This window comes from Mesoplodon densirostris, chromosome 7 (assembly GCF_025265405.1).
Source record: "Mesoplodon densirostris isolate mMesDen1 chromosome 7, mMesDen1 primary haplotype, whole genome shotgun sequence".
Classification (NCBI taxonomy): Eukaryota; Metazoa; Chordata; class Mammalia; order Artiodactyla; family Ziphiidae; genus Mesoplodon; species Mesoplodon densirostris.
The window spans coordinates 50,520,681-50,542,641 of NC_082667.1; the positions used below are offsets into that span (position 1 = coordinate 50,520,681).

At 39.2% G+C, this 21,961-nt stretch overlaps 2 protein-coding genes across 10 annotated transcripts in view; one reads left to right on the plus strand and one right to left on the minus strand.

Moving 5' to 3' along the window:
• Window positions 1-1,494: 1,494 nt before the first annotated feature.
• DDIAS (DNA damage induced apoptosis suppressor) lies at window positions 1,495-21,826 on the minus strand. Of its 7 annotated transcripts, none has more exons than XM_060104011.1 (7): window positions 21,450-21,825; window positions 15,333-15,458; window positions 14,398-14,444; window positions 13,939-14,067; window positions 7,179-7,340; window positions 5,757-5,874; window positions 1,495-4,398 (listed from the first exon to the last, which is right to left on the minus strand). In XM_060104011.1, exons 4-7 carry the CDS (start codon window positions 14,049-14,051, stop codon window positions 1,798-1,800), a joined length of 2,994 nt encoding a protein of 997 aa, XP_059959994.1. In that variant the 5' UTR covers window positions 14,052-14,067; window positions 14,398-14,444; window positions 15,333-15,458; window positions 21,450-21,825; the 3' UTR covers window positions 1,495-1,797. The 7 variants fall into 7 exon arrangements, with proteins under 7 accessions (XP_059959994.1, XP_059959996.1, XP_059959995.1 ...); XM_060104013.1 differs by lacking the exon at window positions 21,450-21,825 and adding an exon at window positions 21,375-21,413; XM_060104012.1 differs by lacking the exon at window positions 21,450-21,825 and adding an exon at window positions 21,214-21,365.
• Window positions 21,585-21,961, plus strand: part of PRCP (prolylcarboxypeptidase) — a 73,075-nt gene continuing 72,698 nt past the window's right edge. Inside the window, exon 1 of one of the 3 annotated variants that reach the window (XM_060104020.1) lies at window positions 21,585-21,641. The gene's annotated coding sequence lies outside the window, so the exon portion shown is untranslated. Of the gene's footprint in view, window positions 21,689-21,961 lie in introns of all 3 variants that reach the window. The other 2 variants (XM_060104023.1, XM_060104022.1) reach the window with 2 other exon arrangements.

The following is a 21,961-nucleotide window of genomic DNA, read 5'->3' on the forward strand; positions in this document are numbered from 1 at the left end:
CCTCTTTAAAAAAGGGCTTTTCTCTCATGACCTAATCACCTCCCAAAGACCCTACCTCCAAACATCATCACTTTGGGGATTAGGTTTCAACATATAAATTTCGGGGATGGGGGGACACAAACATTCAATCTACAGCAGATTGTATTAGTTAATTGGGCTGATTGGCTGTTTAGTTACAGGTTTAATATGAGAGTTACCATATCCACTTCCCCTTTGTTACATAAGAAATACCCCAAGATCTAGGAGAGTTGTAACATACTGTCAATGGCATTTATTGACTCCAGTTAACTTAATCATGTCCATTAAGCTTATGCTTTCAATGAATCCCTTCATCTGATACCAGCTAAATTGCAAGCCCTGAGACAAGTAATCTGGTTAAGGCCTGTTGAAAAAATGCCTATTTTGGGCCTCCCTGGTGGCGCAGTGGTTGAGAGTCCGCCTGCCGATGCAGGGGACACGGGTTCGTGCCCCGATCCCGGAGGATCCCACATGCCGCGGAGCGGCTGGGCCCGCGAGCCATGGCCGCGGGGCCTGTGTGTCCGGAGCCTGTGCTCCGCAACGGGAGAGGCCACAGCAGTGAGAGGCCCGCGTACAGCAAAAAAAAAAAAAAAAAAAAAAAAAAAAAATTAAGTGGGGGAAGGGGAGAGCCAGTAGAGCGAGACAATAAAGATGGGTATAATGGATCAACAGCCCAAAAAGAAAGATTAGCACTAAATAGGAGGTGTACGTTATTTCTGAGGTTAGAGGAAGAAGAGTTGTGGGTGAGTCGATACAGACAAGTGGGTATGTATGGGTGTGGGAAGGTAAGGGGATACAGGTGATATCCATGAAGTACGAGGCAAGAGTAGGTAGGTCGGTGGCACGAAGAAGAGTGAAGATTTGGAATAGTTGCTGTGGGGAATGGCAAAGGGAGCTGACCAGAGACACACACAGATTTTACAGGGTGCAGCTGAGGTGCTGCTAAGGACGTGAATGTCTAGAAACTATTCTTCATCTTTGCTCCTTATTAGCCCTTCAAGCTTATCTCCCTATCAGAGAACTGTTTACTCTTCTAGACCATGAGTTTCTGAGGTAAGGAGCTTGACTTTCATTTTTGAATTCCCAGCACCTAGCATAGTGCCTGGCATGTAGTAAGCATTCAACAAATAATTACTGGATAAAATAGTGAGTTTCACATTTAACTCTAAATTTTAAGTTTTTATTGACCTTTCTTCTTATTCCCAGCCCATAGATGCTGCTGGGTTAACTGATTCTCTGCCATGCTCCCAGAGCAACATAAATTTAATATCCATTAAAAACTTCTATCACTGCATTTACTGCATTGTATTGAAATTGTCCGTTATATTTCTGTCTTACCCAGTAGACTAAAATCTTTTGAGATCAGTGGCGTTGTAGCTTTGTATCACAAACTCAGAACAATAGTTGGCTTAATACATGGTAGACATTTTCTGATCTAAGCTGAACAATTAAGAAAGACTTTAAGTTTTGGTTTGCAAAGGCTTTATTTCTGAATATATGTGTGATTTTAAATACTTTCAACAAGCAAAATTGACAGTATTACATAAGTACAATCAATAATATAAGATAAAGTGCCAAATTATCTGAAATCAGAGTATTCTGGATAGAACACTGGGAAGAACAATGGCTTCCCCCCATTTAAAAAGGCACAACAGCACCTCTTTTCTATTTGCTTCTCTTCAAGTGTTCAAAATGGTAAGAACGCTTTCCATGACACTGGAGGCAAGAGTTTCCAAACACTTACCTTTAAAAGCTCAGAAACGGGGTTCAGGTGACCTTTTATGAGAACAATTCAGGAGACCAAGCACTTTTAGTTTCAGGCACTGAAGGTGACCAACCTTCTGAAAACGGAAGGCAACATTTGACTTCTGAAGGGGAACCAAGTCCCAAAACCGACTCTTTGAAAATCCAGCCTAACCCTGCACTGTTACAGTCAGGAGATTTCTGTTCTACTGCTGTAAGCGCATTCTTCAAATTTAACTTTTTCTTAATTAAGCATTTATCAGTTCTTTGTTTGACATATTTCAGTTTTTTTCTTGGTAACTCTTTTTGATCAGGAGAATTATAAGCAGCAGGGCATTTCCTTAGACCCACGGCCTGGAATCTAAGCATTTCTGAAGGAAATACTTTTTGTGTGGTAGGAGGGACCCATTCATCAACATCAGTTTCAAGGTACTTAGCAACAGAACAGTTGTTGGAGATCTCTGGTTGTGTAATACTAGATATAGTAGGGCTTCTGGATTTCTGGCCGGGTGTCTTTATGTTTTTTGGACAGCTAGGGGTGGCTTGCTGTGCATCATTTACAGTGGAAATCCTTGTCTTTTTATAGTTAGCATCAAGGTCCAAATAAAAGGCAGGTAATTTTTTGAAAGCTCCTGTCATTCCATGAATTCTAGTTTGGTGGAATCCTATAACTGGAGTTGACTGTGAACATGGAACAAAGTCTTGGCTATCTTCAAAATCATATTCTGAATCGGACTGAAAATGAGGTGGAGAGGGACATGTTTTTAGATACAGAGAGGCAGATGTGTTTTGCAAGGATAATTTTTGTGAAGACTGGCTGGAGTTTTCAGAGAATGATCTCAATGAAAAATCAGATTCTGTATGATGACTTTCTGCCAAAGACTTTCCCCACTGTAACAAAATACCCTGTGACTTTTTGGTCATTTCTGTTGCCATGTCCATTTCTTTAGGACTATCATCAAAGAGATCAGCAGAAGCATTGTAGCCACCTTCATGACCAGTAGAACAGTTTGCTGTTAGGTTATTACCAGTGTGCTCATAAGACATTTCTTTCAATGTGTTCATACTTCTATTTGGCATACTGCAAAGAGCTTCTAAAGGATATGTGAGTTTCCTGCAAATTGTCAAACTGTCACCCTGGTTCTTTGGCCGCCTACAGTATTGTTTATTTTCTAAGTTGTGAAGGTTGGAAACATCATTATACCTCCTAGAACTCAAAGTTGTCAACTTTTCACTCATTTCGGATAGTGATTTTTCTCCACATCCATTAAAATATTTGCTATTGAGACAAGAATGGTCAGTCTCTGAAGTATCGTGCTTAAGTGAAATTTCAGCCTCATGTGGTGGAATTCTGGTAGACTTAAGAGTAACTGTTGTGCCTGAGCCTTTTGAAGATGGAAACAGAGCTGACAGATAAACATTTGGTAGAAGATTTTCAGAAATGCCTCTTTCACTACTACTTATAGAGACAGTCTCTGCTGTGTTCTCTGGTTGTGACTCCTTATGAACACTAGGACTTGGATTTGCTTCACAGTTGGAAAGGAAGTTATTTTTGCTGGAGTTTGCTTTGACTGTTGCTTGTGGTGATCTTAAGCCTATAGGTGGTGTATGCAAGGATCTAGTAGTTCTCTGTGGAGTCACGGATAACCTGCTGTGGTCTGCATGTAATTTACTGACGTCATTATCTAGATGACATTTCCTGCTACTGCCATCTGTCTGGGTTATAGCAATCTCACTTTCGATAGCTGCCAGAAATTTGTTTAGGCTTTCAGAGAGTGGAAGGTCAGCCCAGATCTCAGGGTCACAGTCCTGAGAACCCCCAGCTATCTCTTCAAGTCTGAGTGATGAAGGTGGATAACACATAGATCTCTCCTGAAAGCTAGTGGGGGTATCTATATCATGATACTGGTGACATGTTAGCTCACGCTGGGAACATATATTTTTAACTTCCACTGCACTGTGGAAGGATTTTGTATTACTTGGCTCAAGGGGCTCTTGCACTTTCAAAGGGAATAAATTAGAACCAGGAACTCCACTTTCATGATGATTGCTATGAACCGCACTTGGCTGATTAGCTTGTAAGCCAAGTTCTTCACCCAGCTTTTGTGCTGCACTCTTTTTATCCATATAAGAAACAGGGCTCCATAAACCCTGTATGGTATCGTGGCAGCTATTGGAACCAGTGGCCTCTGCAGAGGAGATGCACATTCTGTTCTGGTGAAGAGTATCAATGGCCTTGCTTTGTTCTGAAGCTGAAAAATCATCATCATCTGTTAGCTGTGAAACAACGGAAGTGAGTTCAAGTGATAGCTGCCAGAATCCTGAAAAATCATCACTGCCATGGGACTCAAAACAACAAGAACTGCTGTCAGGGCCACATATGCTGCTGACATCGCTATTTGAATTTTCTAAAGCAAGTAAGTGGCTATTAGGTGCCTGGGAGCCACAGCGAAGTTTCCTGATATCAGAAAGCTGCAAAAGCCGATGGAAATAGTCAATGACAGTGAAGCCTGCGACACCTGGGTCTGGTAGAACAATCTGGCAAGCTACTAGCGCTTTAACTTCTCTCTTGTGGTCTGAGCACTGCTCTAAGAGGTTACTGGAACCTGAACCTTGTCCATGTTGGCTTTCAAAATTCTGTGAAAGAAGTAAATGAATTTAAATCAGAATAATATTTTCTTCCTTTGACTCAAATGTGAAACAAAACAGGGATTTAAAAGGTTAAAAACAGATGCAACTATAACCCCCACCCCTGTAATTTCAATTCCTCTAGCGTTATAGGGTTTAACTCTAGAGGAATTGAAATTATGGGGAAGTAAACCTTGGAGTAAAGAGACTTGTCTTTAAATTTTGGTTCTAAAATTTCCTAGTGTTGGGACTTTGGACAAGTTATTAGGAGCCTTAGTTTTCTCATTTATAAAATAAGGATAAAAATGCAGGATTACTGTATTAGCAATAACACACAAAAAACTACAGTGCTTAGCAAATAGTAGTTGCTCAATAAATGGTAACTAGTATTATATTTCTCATTAGCTTCCATAAGCTTTGAGTGTTTAAAGGAATGTTCTCACTTAAAAAAAAAAAAAGAATAAAAAGCCGTCTGAGATTTTAAGAAAGAAAACCTCTGTAGCTCCTGGTTTCATCTTCCCTTTGGGTTTTCTCACGTTCAGCTGTGAAGTGCTGTATCCGCTTTTTAAAACCCTGACTGCAGGGGGCTTCCCTGGTGGCGCAGTGGTTGGGAGTCCGCCTGCCGATGCAGGGGACACGGGTTCGTGCCCTGGTCTGGGAAGATCCCACATGCCGCGGAGTGGCTGGGCCCGTGAGCCATGGCCACTGAGCCTGCGCGTCCGGAGCCTGTGCTCCGCAATGGGAGAGGCCACGACAGTGAGAGGCCCACATACCGCAAAAAAAAAAAAAAGAAAAAAAAGAAAACCCTGACTGCAGTGTAGGCAAAATACTGATTTGTTCCCTTTAGCGTATAAGAGACAGAAAATGATTACTCCTTCAGTCAGCACATTCTCTTGACTTTTTCTATAGTCACTTTTATAATTATTTAAAATGATCCTTCCTAACCTATTCTTACAGTTATCAACATTCAGTTACTTTGCCTTCAATGTTAGTTCCCTCTTTCTCCTTTGATAGATAAGATTAAAAAGCCAGAGTTGACGAAAGTTTTACTACAGAAACTGAACTGAATTTAGAGGGTACAGTAAATACCAAATATCAAAACAAAATATCTAACACTTGTGAATTTATAATAAATTTAGATTTTTAAAGCTCTGAATGCATTTGAATGGGGCTCTTCTAACTTTTGAAAGAGGAAGTTGTTATACTTGGTATTTTAACAGATCACCTATAGCCTATTTTTACAAAGCTTAAAGTGTTTCCACAGGCTCTCACACTTATGACTCCTAAAAACTATTTAGAAAATTAAAATCATTTCATTACAATGGAAATGTTAGCATAATAATAAAAAGAAAGCTAGTCTCAATTACCGTCACTCCAAAAATAAAGCTTTGTCCAACAAAGCAAGTTTCAACTGCTTTAGTTAATAGGGTCTGAGTTGCATCACTGTCCAGTGTTTCTGGAATTTCATTAGGATCTTGAATGTACCTTGATTGGAAAGAAAACAAAAAATGGGAAGAGATAAGCTTTGAAATTTTAACTTTCCATAAAGTCAGAAGACACAATTAGTTTGAAAACACAGCATGAAACTTTTGAGTTACATATAGGGAAAAAAAAAAGTGACTTTAAGAGCTACGCCTTTTGTTCCCTCTAGGTTCCTATAGCCTAGAAAGACAAAAACAACTGATCAAGTGTGAATAAAGTAGATGCCTGCCTAGTAATCAAGCCCAGCAATTATTCTGAAAGTGTCAGTGGGAGTAGTGCTGGGATCTTTAACCCTTCTCCTCAAAGCAGAGGGGGAAGTCTTTCCTCATTGCTGGCAATCCTGGCTGTGGTCCCTTGGCCCTCCCTTTCTTCAAATCACTTTGCTCTCAACTATAAGGAGATGAACAGAGATTTCCTCTGTTAAGTATTAGGGGAGGAAGGCAGAAGATTGAAGGGGAGAAAAAGCTTCAGTTGCTTACATATATCCTTACAGGTCAAACTATGCAGATGAACTTGCAATGCAAATGAAATAAATGACAAAATTCAATTTCTGATATGCAAATATTCCTTCAAATAGCTTCTTCCACCTCAAGAAACCTTAGCCACTTGATTTGAATAATCCTTCAGTTTGAAACAATTTTACTTTCTTATTATATATTTCTCTAACTTGGATTAGAGTTTTGTAATTTAATAGTCTAATTACAGTTTGGTTGGAGCATGGTTTAACGTCATCACAATATGTATTCAGTAAATAAAAATCTTTGTTTCTCACTTGATTATCTTTTAAATGAACTGATGATCTGAGGTCGAGTGATCTTTTTTACTAAATGCGTATTACCTTAAAAACACATATCTTCGGGGGCTTCGCTGGTGGCGCAGTGGTTAAGAATCCTCCTGCCAATGCAGGGGACAGGGGTTCGAGCCCTGGTCCAGGAAGATCCCACATGCTGCGGAGCAACTAAGCCCGTGCGCCACAACTATTGAGCCTGCGCTCTAGAGCCCGCGAGCCACAACTACTGAAGCCCGCGAGCCACAACTACTGAAGCCCGCACGCCACAACTAATGAATCCCGCGCGCCTAGAGCCTGTGCTCCACAAGAGAGAAGGCACCGCAGTGAGAAGCCCGCATGCCGCCACGAAGAGTAGCCCCCGCTCACCGCAACTAGAGAAAGTCCACGAGCAGCAACAAAGACCCCGCACAGCCAAAAATAAAACAAACAAAAAACCCCCCCAAAAACCCCACGTCTTCAAATTCTATTGATGTACTAAAGTAGTAGCTAGGAAAAAGAATGCTTTAAATATTCTTACCTGTGCAAACCAGTGGCTGTAAGACCAAAAAATGCATCTAAGCAGCTTCCAAATACAGTAATACCAAATAATTTGTTTGATTCTGCAACTTTTAAGGCAAGCTTATATCTGTAACTGGCATTTTCAGCTTCACCAGTAGAGCCACATTTTGGACAATTAGACCTGGAAAAGTGGAGGAAAAAAAGCATAGAGATGTTCACTTACGTTTTTTTAATATGATGTAAAACAAATCTGGAAAAGTAAAGATTAAAAATAATATTTTGTGTACAAAATGTACAAGTTACGTCCTTCTTAAACGATTTCAGATCAACCTCTTTTGAATTTTCTCTATTCATAAGTTACTTTACTGATTTAAATTAAGTAGCACCAAATTGATAGAAATTGAAGGAAAACTGTGTGTGCGTGTGTGGGGAGAGAGAGGGGTGTGGGGAGGGAGGCTGGCTGGTTGGTTGTTACTGGGTAGCTAAATCATCGTTAACAAATGAGGCATAGTATAGTCTGAGGTTGGGGGTGGGGGCAAACTAGATATAATGAAGCGAGCACCACACCAGCAGAAGACCTGAGTCTATCTTCTGTTAAAAGGACAATGAATAATCTCAAAACATTTAATAAATATTTATACACAAAGTACCTAGTCATATTTTTCTCACTATTATAAGAATAACTTTACTTTCTTTAATTTAATTCATTGAAATATGCTGAGAATTTATTAGATTACAAAAACTAGGTACAAAACATCTTGTTTAACTTGTTTGTAAGGCAACTATGCAATTATGGCCAAAGGCATTGTTTTTTTTGGGGGTGGTGGTGGTGGTGGTTCATGTTTAATAGTGAAGATGGCCTAGGTCATGTTTAGATGTTAGCTGATTTTTTTTTTCAAGTTTGAATTCTATCACTTTTTTTTTTTTTTTTGCCAAAGCCTTTCTTATAAAAAATTACTGGGCTTCCCTGGTGGCGCAGTGGTTGAGAGTCCGCCTGCCGATGCAGGGGACATGGGTTCGTGCCCAGGTCCAGGAAGATCCCACATGCCGTGGAGCGGCTGGGCCCATGAGCCGTGGTCGCTGAGCCTGCGCGTCCGGAGCCTGTGCTCCGCAACGGGAGAGGCCACAACAGTGAGAGGCCCACGTACCGCAAAAAAAAAAAAAAAAAAAAAATTACTGTGTATGGGTTTCCCTGGTGGTGCGATGGTTAAGAATCCGCCTGCCAATGCAGGGGACACGGGTTCGAGACCTGGTCTGGGAAGATCCCTCTCCCGCGGAGCAACTAAGTCCGTGTGCCACAACTACTGAGCCTGTGCTCTGCAACAAGAGAAGCCACTGCAATGAGAAGCCCGTGCACTGCAATGAAGAGTAGCCCTTGCTCGCCACAACTAGAGAAAAGCCCATGCACAGCAATGAAGACCCAACACAGCCAAAAATAAAAATAAATAAATTTATATATATATAAAAAACTACTGTGTGTTAAGTATAACACTACTGTTATGTACTAGCAGTCTGGTCTTGGGATAGATACTAAATCCCTTAAATTTAGATTTCCTCATCTGTGAAATCCAGGGTTGAAGAAGGATAAAATGAGACAAAGTATAAGAAAAGAAAGTAAAGAAAGAATCTAGTACAGATCTTGTCAAGTTAATGTGTTTAGTCAGCTTCTCCCTCATAATCATATTCAGTATTGTGATGGTTACCGTCACTTCTACTATGCTTTCCTCTTTTCTAGTTGTTTGCAATCTTAGAACTCTGCTATCCATTTTTCACATTCTTAATTTAACAAATTGACCCCTTAAAACATCTTATGGTAATGGTTAATCCTAGAACTGTTTTTTCTTCATGTAGCTAATGACCTGGCTTAAAAATGTGAATAGAAAATAATGTTAGAGACAGTTGTATAAATTTGATTGCTGCCAGACAGCCACTAGGGGGAGCCTGAATTCCATGGCTCACAAGGTGACTCTTGAACAAAGGTTAACCCTTCATATAAGAAGTTACTGGGGCTTCCCTGGTGGTGCAGTGGTTAAGAATCCGCCTGCCAATGCAGGGGAGAGGGTTCGAGCAGTGGTCCGGGAAGATCCCACATGCCGCGGAGCAACTAAGCCCGTGCGCCACAACTGCTGAGCCTGCGCTCTAGAGCCTGCAAACCACAACCACTGAAGCCCGTGTGCCTAGAGTCTGTGCTCCGCAACAAGAGAAGCCACTGCAATGAGAAGCCCGTGTAGTCCCCGCTCTCTGCAACTAGAGAAAGCCTGTGCGTAGCAATGAAGACCCAACGCAGCCAAAAATAAATAAATAAATAAACAAAAACAATAAATAAATTAAAAAAAGAAGTTACTGATTCACCATCATTACATCTGTGCTAATTATTTTTTTTCCACACTGATGATGGATCTGTGCCAATCCATTCATATAATCTTAACCAAATTGGCTGGAGTTTGTGGTGTAGTCTGGCCATAGAAGGAAGTGAAGGTAATCGACTTACCAGGGCATAAAACCTCATTAGTACCAAGCTCTAGTGAAATGAATTAAGTGTTTTAAATATATATTAGAACGTCTTTAAAAATTATGTACTAAGAATGCATTCAGATCTAATGTAAAATTCTTAGCAAATCTTAGAATTAATGTGCATCAGTGTTTTACAGTTTACAAATGTTTTCAACATACATTATTACCTTCTGATACATAAACAAGGCATTTACTCCCATTCACAAACTGGGAAATTGGGATGAATTTTTGCCCAATGTGACAAAGTTAGTGATTTTTATGACCAAATCCAAGGCTTTGGATTCCTTGCCTGGAGTTTTCTTGTATAACTATAAGAACAGTATGGTTAATAATGAACTATCTTACAAATACAGAGCATCAATGATAGCCTATGAAAAACTAGTATTAATGCATTATTAGCATTAATGCATATACACACTAAATTATTTATACTTTTATGTTATATATAAAATGAAGATATTTATGTACTTTACTTTAATCCTTTTGGGAATAAGTCTGAATTGAAATAAATGTTAGTATGGAGTAATACAGATCACAGCTTTTCAAACTTCAGTATGCATACCAATCACCTAGGGATCTTCTTAAAATGAAGATCCTGATTCATTAAGTCTGGGACAAGGCCCAAGATTCTGCATTTCTAACAAGCTCCCAGGTGATGCCAATGCAGCTGTTCCTCAGACCACATTTTGAGAAGGGTAGAGACAACACATTCAAATCACAGTCCTCTGATTTAACTTCTAGAGGAACCCCTACTTCCAAAACGTCATTTGTTATGGAATAGCAGTTTTCAAACATATTTGGTCTCAGGGACCCTTTATACTCCTAAAAATTATTGAGAATACCAAAGAGCTTTTGCTTATGTGGGTAATATCTATCTATATTTCCAATTGAAAATGAGAAGTTAAATGAAAGTGAGAAATTGAGAATTCTAAAAAATACTTATTAATACCTTAAAAAATAGATCCATTGCATAGTTAACAAAAAGAACATATTTTTACAAAAAATAACTATGTGTTCCAAAATAAATTAGTGAGAAGAGAGTGGCATTGTTTTATATTTTGCAAACCTGTTTAATGTCTGTCTTAATAGACAGCTGGATTCTCATACCTCCTTCTCTGCTCACTCTGCTGTGATATTACATGTCATGGAGCCTCTGGAAAACGCCACTATGCACTTTTACGAGAATGAGAGTGAAAAGGCAAATTATGCCTTAGAATTATTATGAAAAGTTTTGACCCCAAGAAGCCTCTGAAAGGATCTAAAATAATATTTGTATTTGCTACCTTTTTTGTTTGATACCAGTTAAAACATTAAGTTTCATTCATTTTATTTTTCTAGGTTAGTGTACTTATATTTAGCCCCAAAGTAGAAAAATTGATGATTAGTAACCCTTTGAAAATCTGATGAAAGCAATGGATTCTCTCTCTCCCAGAAAACCGTACACATAACCATAACACACAATACTTTACATATTTCACAGGTAAAGGTAATGAAAAATATTAAAAAATAACATAGGAAAAGAAAGTTCTTAGTGCTAGAGACAGATTTCTAGACCAAAGGGATAATGGGTCCCGTTAAGTGAATCAGAAGGGCAATTTACATGTTTGGGCTGGCTGGATTGCTTATATGGACAAATGAGTCCCCTTTCTTGCTCATAATTTTTGGGAGTACATACACCTCCCCCATACATATATAAAATCATATATATATATATGTTTGTTTGTTCCTTCATATGAGATTACCATATTCACATATACAAATGTGTATATATATACATATTCATATATACATATGAATACGATAATAAAGGACCAAACTAACTTTTATACAGCTGACCCTTGAACAACACAGGTCTGAACTGCAACAGGTTCACTTATACATGGATTTTTTCAAGAGTAAATACTATATAGTACTATATATTCTGTGGTTGGTTGAATTCTTGGATGTGGAACTGTGCATATGGAGGAGCCACAGGTATGGAGGACCTGCATAAATGGAGGAACTGCACATATGGAGGGCCAACTGTAAGTTATACTATGTAGAGGGTTGGCACCCCGTGTTGTTCAAGGGTCAACTGTACATATACTTTTTACATTTTTATGTCTTTATCTGTATCTTTATCTATGTCATGGAATCTTTTTTGAAAAGAAATCTAATTTGGAACCCTAATTCAAGGCTGAGAATGGAGCTGTTGTTGAAACTAAAGTGGGGGCCCTAAAGCCCTACCTACTAGTCAGCACAATCCACTATTACTTCTCTAATCTTATCTCCTTCTAGAAGCATAGAACCCTAAGGCTCTGCAGAACAGTAATTTGAAAACCACCACTACTCTAATCTTGGAGGTTAGCAAGAGAAAAAAGTTAATCTCATAAAGCACAAAACCTATTATGGTGGTTGTCACTAAGGATTTGGGGTTCAATGAAAAACTTTTAGGGAGCAGTCTTTTGTTCTTCACTGTCTCTAAAATCTTCTGCAAAGGCTACAGTGTGGGATTCCTCTGTCATAAACTTGCTGTGCTGCAGCAGTGAGGAACTTCTGTTTCCTGTGCTGGCTTACAACTGACTCCAGGTAAAAAAAAAAGGAAAGCAGAGATAAAAGTAGAAAAGATAAGCACTGGAAATTATGGGAATAGACTTTGTGTAGCATTGTCAATGTAATATCTGTAGAGGAGAGGCTATATTTTTGTGGACTACATTTCCACAGGCAAGGACAAAGTGCTGTGGATTTTATGTGACTAAATGGTCCAATTAGAGCTCAGTTTTCTGGGGGCATCTTAAACTCTGGGAAAGAGAGGGGGAGGTATCATTCTAGATACAAAGTTCACTGCTAATTTAGAGATAATATAGTAATTATGGATCTAGATAGCAGTCAGACTGTTTAGGCTTGAATATGTTTCTGCCACTAACTATCTGGCTTTGTGATTTGGGGCAAGTTATTTAACTTTTCTAAGCTTTAATTTTCTCCTTTGAAAGTTGGCATTAACAGTAGCATCACCTCACAGGGCTGTTGTATTAAAAGATATAATGCTTACAAAGTTCCTAGCACCATGTGTAGCATATAGTAAACATTCATTAATGTTATCTATTGTTATTACCAGTCTAAAGAGGTAAAAATGGCAGTATTGTTCAACCTAAATGGTTGTTATGTGCTTTTTAATCACCAGGATATAATGCAATAGGTAAAGTATACTTGCCCAAGATCATACAACTATCAAGTGCCAGAGCCTATCTACAACCCTGTTGTGTTTTCCAAAGCTTGAAATTGTTCCACTATACCACACTGCTTCTAAGAATAGGTCCTGATCAAAGGCAAACAGTCCCTGAAAATGAGTGAAGCGAAGTCTAGATCGAAGACAACCTAGACACTATCACACTGTCATTTATTCATTCATTTAACATTTATTGTGTATTTTCTAAGAACTAAACCATAGGCTGAATGCTGAGGATTTAATGATGAATAACACAAATAGGTTCTTTCTCTCAGTTTACAAATGAGTACTTGAAAGAATGGCTTAATAAAGAAATAGTGAAAACTACTGGAAGGATGACTTAGAGTCCAGGTGTGGGTTGGAACTGTCAATTCCTCCCCATACAATGCTAACTAGACAAAAAAGACTAGCTAAGAATATTGCTGGCCTACCACTCTACTTACATACTACTAGGTACCTACTAGATATTCTTATTCTCACCCCTAGGAAGAGAGAATGTATTCTTAAGGAACTCCAACCCTAACCTCTCACCTGTACTCTATAAAGATCAGAGAAGAATCTTAGGCTCTCAGGTCTACTTGGCCTGAATCTGGGCACCATAATAAAGTATTATGTGCCAAGCACTGTTCTAGGTGCTGAAAGATACAGAGGTTACAATAACATAGTCCCTGTTCTCAGGGAGTTTATTCATTTATTAAAAAATAATCTGGAGATTATGTAAAAATAAGCAAACAATGAACAAACAAAAAACCCCTACACTATTTCCAGGGATATCCCAGAAGTGTACTAAGTTTTTGCATCAGGCTCGTGACTTCCTCTCTGAGAAATCAGTTTTCTTCTCTGAAGCAGGTACTTAGTAAAGACTTGGAGATAATTTGAAACATCCCTCTAGTAATAGAGGATTACCAGCCAATTCTATTCTAGGATTTACAGAAGAACCAATCTAAGAGAATCTTATGTCCTGGTACAAATTTAATCCTTACTTGTCTTTGAGCCATAGGAAATCTACAGTGTACACTTGCATTTTCTTTCTCACACTTTCAGGCTTTATTTTTACCTTTTGGAGACCAGGATTATCCGAGAGAAGCACTTTTGACATGAAGGATATATAAAACTAGAATTCTGAAGAGCAAGAACTGAGGCAAGAAGAAATTTTCTTCTTCTATTCATGTGTCCTTGCTGTGGTCTGCAAAACAAAATAGCCATGGGATGAATGGCAAATCTTTAATTGCATGTGTGTAATTTATTTCTTAGGAAAATCACTTAAACTGCACTGCAAAGCCAATAGATGTTTTCTTTGTAGTAAATGTTAGTGTATTGGAAATTTTCTTTTTCTGTTTAATTAAGAAAATAAGATTTAAAACAGAGTAGTTCAAGCAAATATTCTGTTTTTGAATAAATGCTCCACCCCAGTAATTCAAGAAAGGTATCATTTAACTTCTTTCAACATCTTTATAAGAAGAGCTATATAGAACTTGTTTCCACTATTAATAGAAAGGAACGTAAATGAACTTACAGGAATGTTTAAAAGAACCTAAATTGGTGGGAAATAGTTCTTTTCAGCTGGAAAAAAAAATCACTTCATTAGATTTCAGTATGTACATTTTTACACAGCTTGAAGAGGAAAAAAAGACAATTTAGAGAGTACAGATAGAAAAATAAAAATGTTGCATGGTCAAATGAGAGTTCAAAGTGCTTTATGAACCTTGTATAAAACACATCGGAGAAGTAAAACAATAAAATAGCAGTTCGCCTCTTTTATACTTTCCTTTTAAAAACTCAAATGTTGGTTTATCAAAAATTTTTTAATTGATTAGCTTATTTACAGCATAATATAAATGCTCTGAAATAAAAATCTCTGTACATGTTCAATATAAAGCTATACCAATAAATTTTCATTTGTAAACACACGGTAAAAGCTTTCAATTTCTGCAAATGGGTGAAACTGTTTCTGAGACTGGCATCAGCAAATTTTGACAAAGTGGAAGTCATCAGTTTAAAAATCATAAAAAAAATCTTTTAGGTATAGCTCCTCCTGAGGATGATCACAAATTTAGAAATGTGATTATGGAATGGGTATCTTAAAATGTTACTAATCCTGTCCAACAATCAAAATATTCCTGTGAAAATAAAATCTTGCCACCTAAGGCAGTAAGATGGAAACTTACAAAGATTATAGATAAATGGATTTACATAAATCACCAATCTATGTCATTAAAGGGGGCATAGAAAAAAAATCTAACTCTGCTTAATTCTTGTTGTTATCCTTGTATACCCTTAGGTATACATGACTAATAAGGTTCTACCAAAAGCAGATATGCCTTCCTAGATTTGGTTGTCACTTTAGGCTACATGGCAATCTCTAAGGACAAGGTAGAGGAGGTGATACAGGATACAAGGAAAAGGCAGAAAGAAAGGCCAGAGAACACTGCTATTTTTAGTGCTACTTACCTCAAGTTCCTTCTTGCCAATGCAACAAATGATGGAATGTATGTCAGCAAAGGCCTCCTCCCTCTACATTTCCTCTAAAATCCAGTTTGGGGTAGGGTGTAACATGGTGGTACACCTGCCTATGAGCTAGGGGAGATAAAATAGGGCAAACTCCCTCCAGAAAATGTTGTCTTTTACCTGCTTAAAATCTTGCAGTTTAGAATGAAGCCTCAATTCCTCACAATGCCTGTCAGGCCCTAGCTCATCTAGCCCCACCTTGACCTCACCTTGTACCACTCACCCCCTTAATCACTGCACTTCAAGCCATGCTAGCCTTCTTTCTGCTCCTCAAACACACCAAATAATCTTTCTTAGGCTTCTGTGCTTACCTTTCTCTTTGTCTGAAATGCTCTTCCCTCAGTACTTCAAATAGCTGGCTCATTCTCATCCTTCAATCTTTAATGTTACCCCTTAGAGAGCTCCATTTCATCTCAGGTAAATACTTCCTTCCTCTTAGTTTCTATGATATCACCCATTTTACTCCTTCATGGTACTAATCGTGCTCGTGATATATGCAATCATGAAAATTATATATCAGATGATACATGCTTACTTGTTTTTGTTGGTTCTACCCCCATTAGTCTTAAAGTTTCATGAAGATGGAGACCTGGTCTATCAAGTCACCAATAAATGAAAAACATATATAAGCAGAAATATTTGCGAATTAATTTCTAAATTATTGTGCAAGCACTAATTGCTGTTATTCTTAAAGGAAGGATGGTTAAATTGTCATTATTTAAGGGTTTATTGCCCTCTAGTGGAGAAATAAACAAATTTGAGAACTGAAATGAAAAAGGTAATTGAAGTATTTTTACTATTTGTGTTTCACTTGGTAAATTCCAGCAAATGGCAAAAAGACTTTCCATTCATTGGCTGGTGAAAAAATGCAATGAGATCCTTTTAGACAGTCACTATTAGTTATTCCTTTTGTTATTTTCATAGTATTTCCTTATGATTCTTGTCATCTAGTTTGTTTTGCCTCTCTCTCTACTGCCTGACTTAAAGTATGTTGAATTAATGTTTGATGGATAACTGAATGAAGCATCAGGAATGAGCGAATACTAAAGTTAGGAAAACATGATCACAGACTTAGGAACAATTCCGTATGTGGTATCTATTGCAATTTATCTTTCTTCTTGATTTTATTGGGAAGGATGGTGATATTGCATTACATTGCTTTCAGTTCCATCACAGTCAGCAAACCATTCCAATTTAATAAGTCCAATATATTTACTTATATATCAATCATTTATTGTGCAGCTGTTAAATACCAGGTGATGGGAATAATATAAGAGATGGACAAAATATACAAGGTCCCTACCTGGTCACTAGACTTATAGCGACCAATAATCTCACCAAAAAACTGAAATTGTGGAAAATTCTATAAAGAAAAAGTACAGAATACCATGAGAAAATACAACAAGGGGACTGATCTAGTCTTAGCTTGGGGGGGATGGGGAGAAAGAGAATAGTTAAGCACACAGATAACCTTCTTTTAAAAAGTACTTTCTCTCAGAGTTGTCAGATTAAAGTTGATTTTTATTTCCATTTTAAATATTTTCTAAATATTTCCTATTTAAATATTTCTTATTTAAATATTTTCTAAATGTATTACTTTTTTAACTGGACAAATCAATAAATATAATAAAAACCTTGGGTCCTCTAGAAGTAGAAACAGGAGAATGAGATGGAGAGAGAGGGAGAAAAGTATAAATGTTAGGGAATTAATTAGGACCTCAGTTGGCTTTTGTTTTGACGGCCAGAGATTGCTCAAGTCAATGTCCAGGACTGAAGACTCTGACAGACTTATGCTTATGAAAATATGCTGGGTCCAGGTGGACATAATATAGTGCATTTTTAATTTAACATGGAATACTCTGGAATACTTGCATTCTCTGTTTCTAGTCACGGGAGATGAATTATAATCCAAGATGCTTTACTAATTTATCACAAAAAATTACTGTCACAAGGAAGGAACTCATCTTAAGCCCATATCTTCTTTTGGATCAAACTAGGTGTTAAAAAAAATTAAGCTAAATTATAAACAAAGTTATTTGAAGAAAGGGCATTAGGTGAAGCAAATATTTATGGAATCATGCTAACACAGGTGATGCATCCTTTTCACACTAGAGATGCTTTGGGTCCTCAAACTTTAGTGTGCATGAAAATGACCAGGAGGGACTGATAAACCACAGATTTATGGGCCCCAACGTCAGAGTCTCATTTCATTAAATCTGGGATGAAGGCCTGAGAATTTGCACGTCTCACAAGTTTCCAAATAAGGCTTATGTTGCCTACACTTGAAAACTACTATTAAAGTTTTTTAGCTTAATTCCCTCATTACCAAGTTTTTAGAAGGTACCTTAATAGCCTATAAAAAATCATGCTCATATATGCACACAAACTGATGCAGTTTTTTCCTCCTTTGGACTAGATTAGAAAATCCAAAATAATTGGGCTAGACCAGAGAATCTAGAATACTTCTTCTTAACTGTTAGATCATGGAGAAAAAATTTAATTAAGTATTTAATGTGAATTAGCCTATGGGGAGGGTGGTGAAGAGAAGTGTAAGATGTGGATTCTATTTTAATGAAGTTTATAATCTGGTTGGGCTCATAAATTCTTCTGGATGCTTTACAATTCTCTCTCTTATACGATTATCTGATCCACTCAGAGAAATTAAATAACTAATTAAAGGTCAAGAAGCAGGTAGCATCAGGTCTGGAATTCATGCCTTCTGATGAGTAGCTCACCGGTCTTTCTAGTCCATTACATTGTTTGCTCAAGCTTCACACAAACTATTTGTATTTGTTTCAAGACTGTGACCAAAGGATGAAATCACTCCTTTAAAAAACTAGTTCCCACTTCTAATGGCATACAGAAAAGGAGATATGACTGACTCTTCTCCCTTTCTTCACTCCTTCCCAAACTGTTCTTGCTTTGCAAGAAAATCTTTGTCACTTTGTTGCTCTCAGATTTCCTGTTTCACATTTTACAGGACAAGGAGTCCTCAGCCATGGAAACGGTGGGTGTTCTGAGTTGCTTTATTAAAACTAACTAATGGCCTCCTCGAAGGGTGCATATTTTGTCTAATTTTTCTAAAGGCAGTCATAACAAGTCCCTGAGAAATGATTTTCTGACATTAACATGAAAAATCTGGAAAGGGGAGAGGCAGGCAGGAGATAAGAAAATTAAATAAGCAAAAACCAGACAAAACCTCTTTTGTTTGGAGAAATACTGGTGAAAAATATTTTAAAACATTAGCCAGGAAAATCTTAGTGAGTATAATACACAGTTTGTCCACTGCATTTATGATAGGTAAAGTACTATTCTAGGGATTGGGAAGGGAACAGGGTTACAGATAGAAAAAACAGGCTCTATGTTCAAAGAATTTATAATCTATTGGCTAAGACAGACAATGTAGAACTACCAACGAAGTGACACAAAGGTACAGAATATGTGTAAGTTCCAGACTTCCATATCTCAACTGCTTATCTGACAGCCAAATGTATTTGGGTATCTCACAGTCATCTCAGGGCTTAATAGGTTAAAAAAAGAATCTGAATTCTTAGTTTCCTTTCAAACCTCTTTAATAGTAATTTTCTCCATCTCAGTAAATGGCAGTACTCTCCAACTAGTAATTCAAGCCAGATACCCAGGAGTCAAGTCATCTTTCATCCCTTTCTTTCCCTCAAGTCCCACATCACATTCATCAGTCTTTTTTGACACCCTTGAGTGTCTATTTCCGCATCTAAAAACCATCATTCTGGGACTTCCCTGGTGGCACATTGGTTAGGAATCCGCCTGCCAATGCAGGGGACACGGGTTCGAGTCATGGCCCGGGAAGATCCCACATGCCGCGGAGCAATGAAGCCTGTGTGCCACAACTACTGAGCCTGCACTCCAAATCCCGTGTGCCGCAACTGCTGAGCCCACGTGCCACAACTACTGAGGCCCGCATGCTCTTGGGTCCATGCTCCTCAACAAGAGAAGCCACTGCAATGAGAAGCCTGCGCACCGCAACAAAGAGTAGGCCCCGCTCGCTGCAACTAGAAAAAGCCCACGCGAAGCAACGAAGACTGAACGCAGCAAAAATAAATAAATAAATAAATAAGAACCGTCATTCACTCTTCCCTTAATATATTCTACCACCAGCTTAATCCAAACCACCATCATCTCCTGCTTATGCTGCTGTATTAGAATCCTAACTGTGTGATCTGGTCCCTGACCATTTCTCCAGACTCATCTCATGGAACTGTTCTTTCTGAACACGATCCAGCAACACTGGTCTTTTTTTAGGTTCTTAAACACTAAGATGCCAAGCTCTTTCCTGCTTTAAGGTCTTTGCATAACCTATTCACTCTGGAATGTTCTTCCTTTCTTCTGTTGCATGGCTGCCTTTTAGGCCTCAATTTAACTGTCAACTCCTTAGAGAGGCCTTCTCAGACCAACCTAAATCAAACAAATTCCACTTTACTCTTCTTAAGTCCACCCATAAAAGGTTTAAGTTCCATTAGAACAGGAATCTCAGACTTCCCTGGTGGCATAGTGATTAAGAATCCGCCTGCCAATGCAGGGGACATGGGTTCGATCCCTGGTCCGGGAAGATCCCACATGCCACGGAGTAACTAAGCCCGTGCGCCACAACTACTGAGCCCGCGCACTTAGAGCCTGTGCTCCACAACAAGAGAAGTCACTGCAATGAGAAGCCCGTGTACTGCAACGAAGAGTAGCCTCCACTCTCCACAACTGGAGAAAGCCTGCACGCAGCAACGAAGACCCAATGCAACCAAAAATAAATAAATAAAAATAAAATAAACTTAAAAAAAAAAAGAACAGGAATCTCACATCTTGGTCACCACTGTAATCCTAGTACCTAGCAGTTCTTGGAACAGAGAAGGGAGGCATTTAAAAACTATCTGTAGAATGAGTAACTAACTATTGGGTGCTTTGTGACCCCATCTTGCAGGGTTAGGAAAGGCTTCTTAACTTAGAAGGCTTCATAAACTGAGGCCTAAGGAATGAGTAAGAATTAGCTGTGTTGGGGACGGGATTTAGAAGAGGTCTGGAGGTGAGGGATAATGGTGCATTTGAGGAACTCAGAAAGACAAGAAGGGCCCTGTGAACCATGTTAAGTTTAGACTTAAACCTGAGGGCAAATAGGAGGGACTGAAGGAAAGGTTTTTAATGGGGCATGCCCAGATCAGATTTGTGTTTTAACAGCCTCCAGTGTGGTGTCTGGATTGAAATGTAACAAGATTGAAAGAAGGAGAACCAGCTGGGAGGCTACTGGCCTAGTTATGTAGTAGTCGTGCTGAACCAAAGTAATGACAGTAAAAGTGGCGAGAAGTGTATGGATCTGAGATATTCAAGAGGCTGGTATGACTGGCTGGATGTGAGAGATAAGAAAGGCACCTAGAAAACTTTCAAGTTTCCCAAGGGGGAGGGGGAATAGGGGAGGAAAGGATTGGGAGTTTGGGATTAGCAGAGGCAAACTATTATATATAGAATGGATAAACAACAAGGTCCTACTGTACAGCACAGGGAACGATATTCAATACCTTGTGATAAAACATAATGGAAAAGAATATATGTGTATAACTGAGTCACTTTGCTGTACAGAAGAAATCAACACAACATTGTAAGTCAACTATACTTGAATAAAATTTTTTTTAAAAAGTAAACTTTCAAGTTTCTGGTTTGAGCACACTGCTCAGTTAAGCACTTTCCCTCTGGGTCGTCAAAGCAGTTTGGAAAAGCCAGCTGCCTACTTATCTCCGAGCACCTCGAAAGTCCCAAGTAGCACCTTTTCCTCCCTGTATGTCCGGTTCCAGACGCTCACCCGTATCCACCTGATGGCACATACAAAAGCTTGCTGAGTGACTGCAGCAGCACTGTCTCAAATTAAAATAATTGACCTTCTTACTCTTTTACGCTCATAACCGCCCTTTTCTAGAAGAGACTGACTCCTGAAAAAACAACACAGAATGAACTGAGTCTCACTCAGAACGACGTTAAGGGTCTCGTTAGGAGTCTCCGGCCCTTGCTCCCCGAGAACCTCCTCTCCCAGCTCCTCACCTGAGGCTCAGGACGGGGATCCTTGCCCGGGCGAAGCACAGTGACGCAGACCCGCAAGACTCCGCGGCAAACGAGCGCCCTCCAATCGAATCTCCCGCGCTTCCTTCCGCCGGAAGTGACGCTTTGGCCGTCCTTCCTCAGAGCCAATCAGAAGAAGGAGCCGCCGATGGTGGAGATTTGGCGCAACAGCCTGTGAGCCTTTGCGGATGAACGTTTTTGTCAGACAGGGTTTGACGAAGGTTCTTTACCGACTGGTGGAGCACTAGTACAGTCTGTAAAGTTGGTTTTCGGGTAGCGTTGAGCCAGCTGGGCGTAGGGACCCCAGGAAGGGGTAGGGGTGGGGATGGGCGGGAGCGCCCCTTGGACCGCCCCTCGGACCGGGGTTCTGCGGGCTGACTGAAAGGAGAAGCGGACGTGGCTGCTGGGGGAGCCGCGAAGACAAAAGGGGCCTCTGCCGGCTGGGGATGGCACTGCCGGGGGGCGGGAGGAGGGGGAAGGAGGGGCTTGAAGCG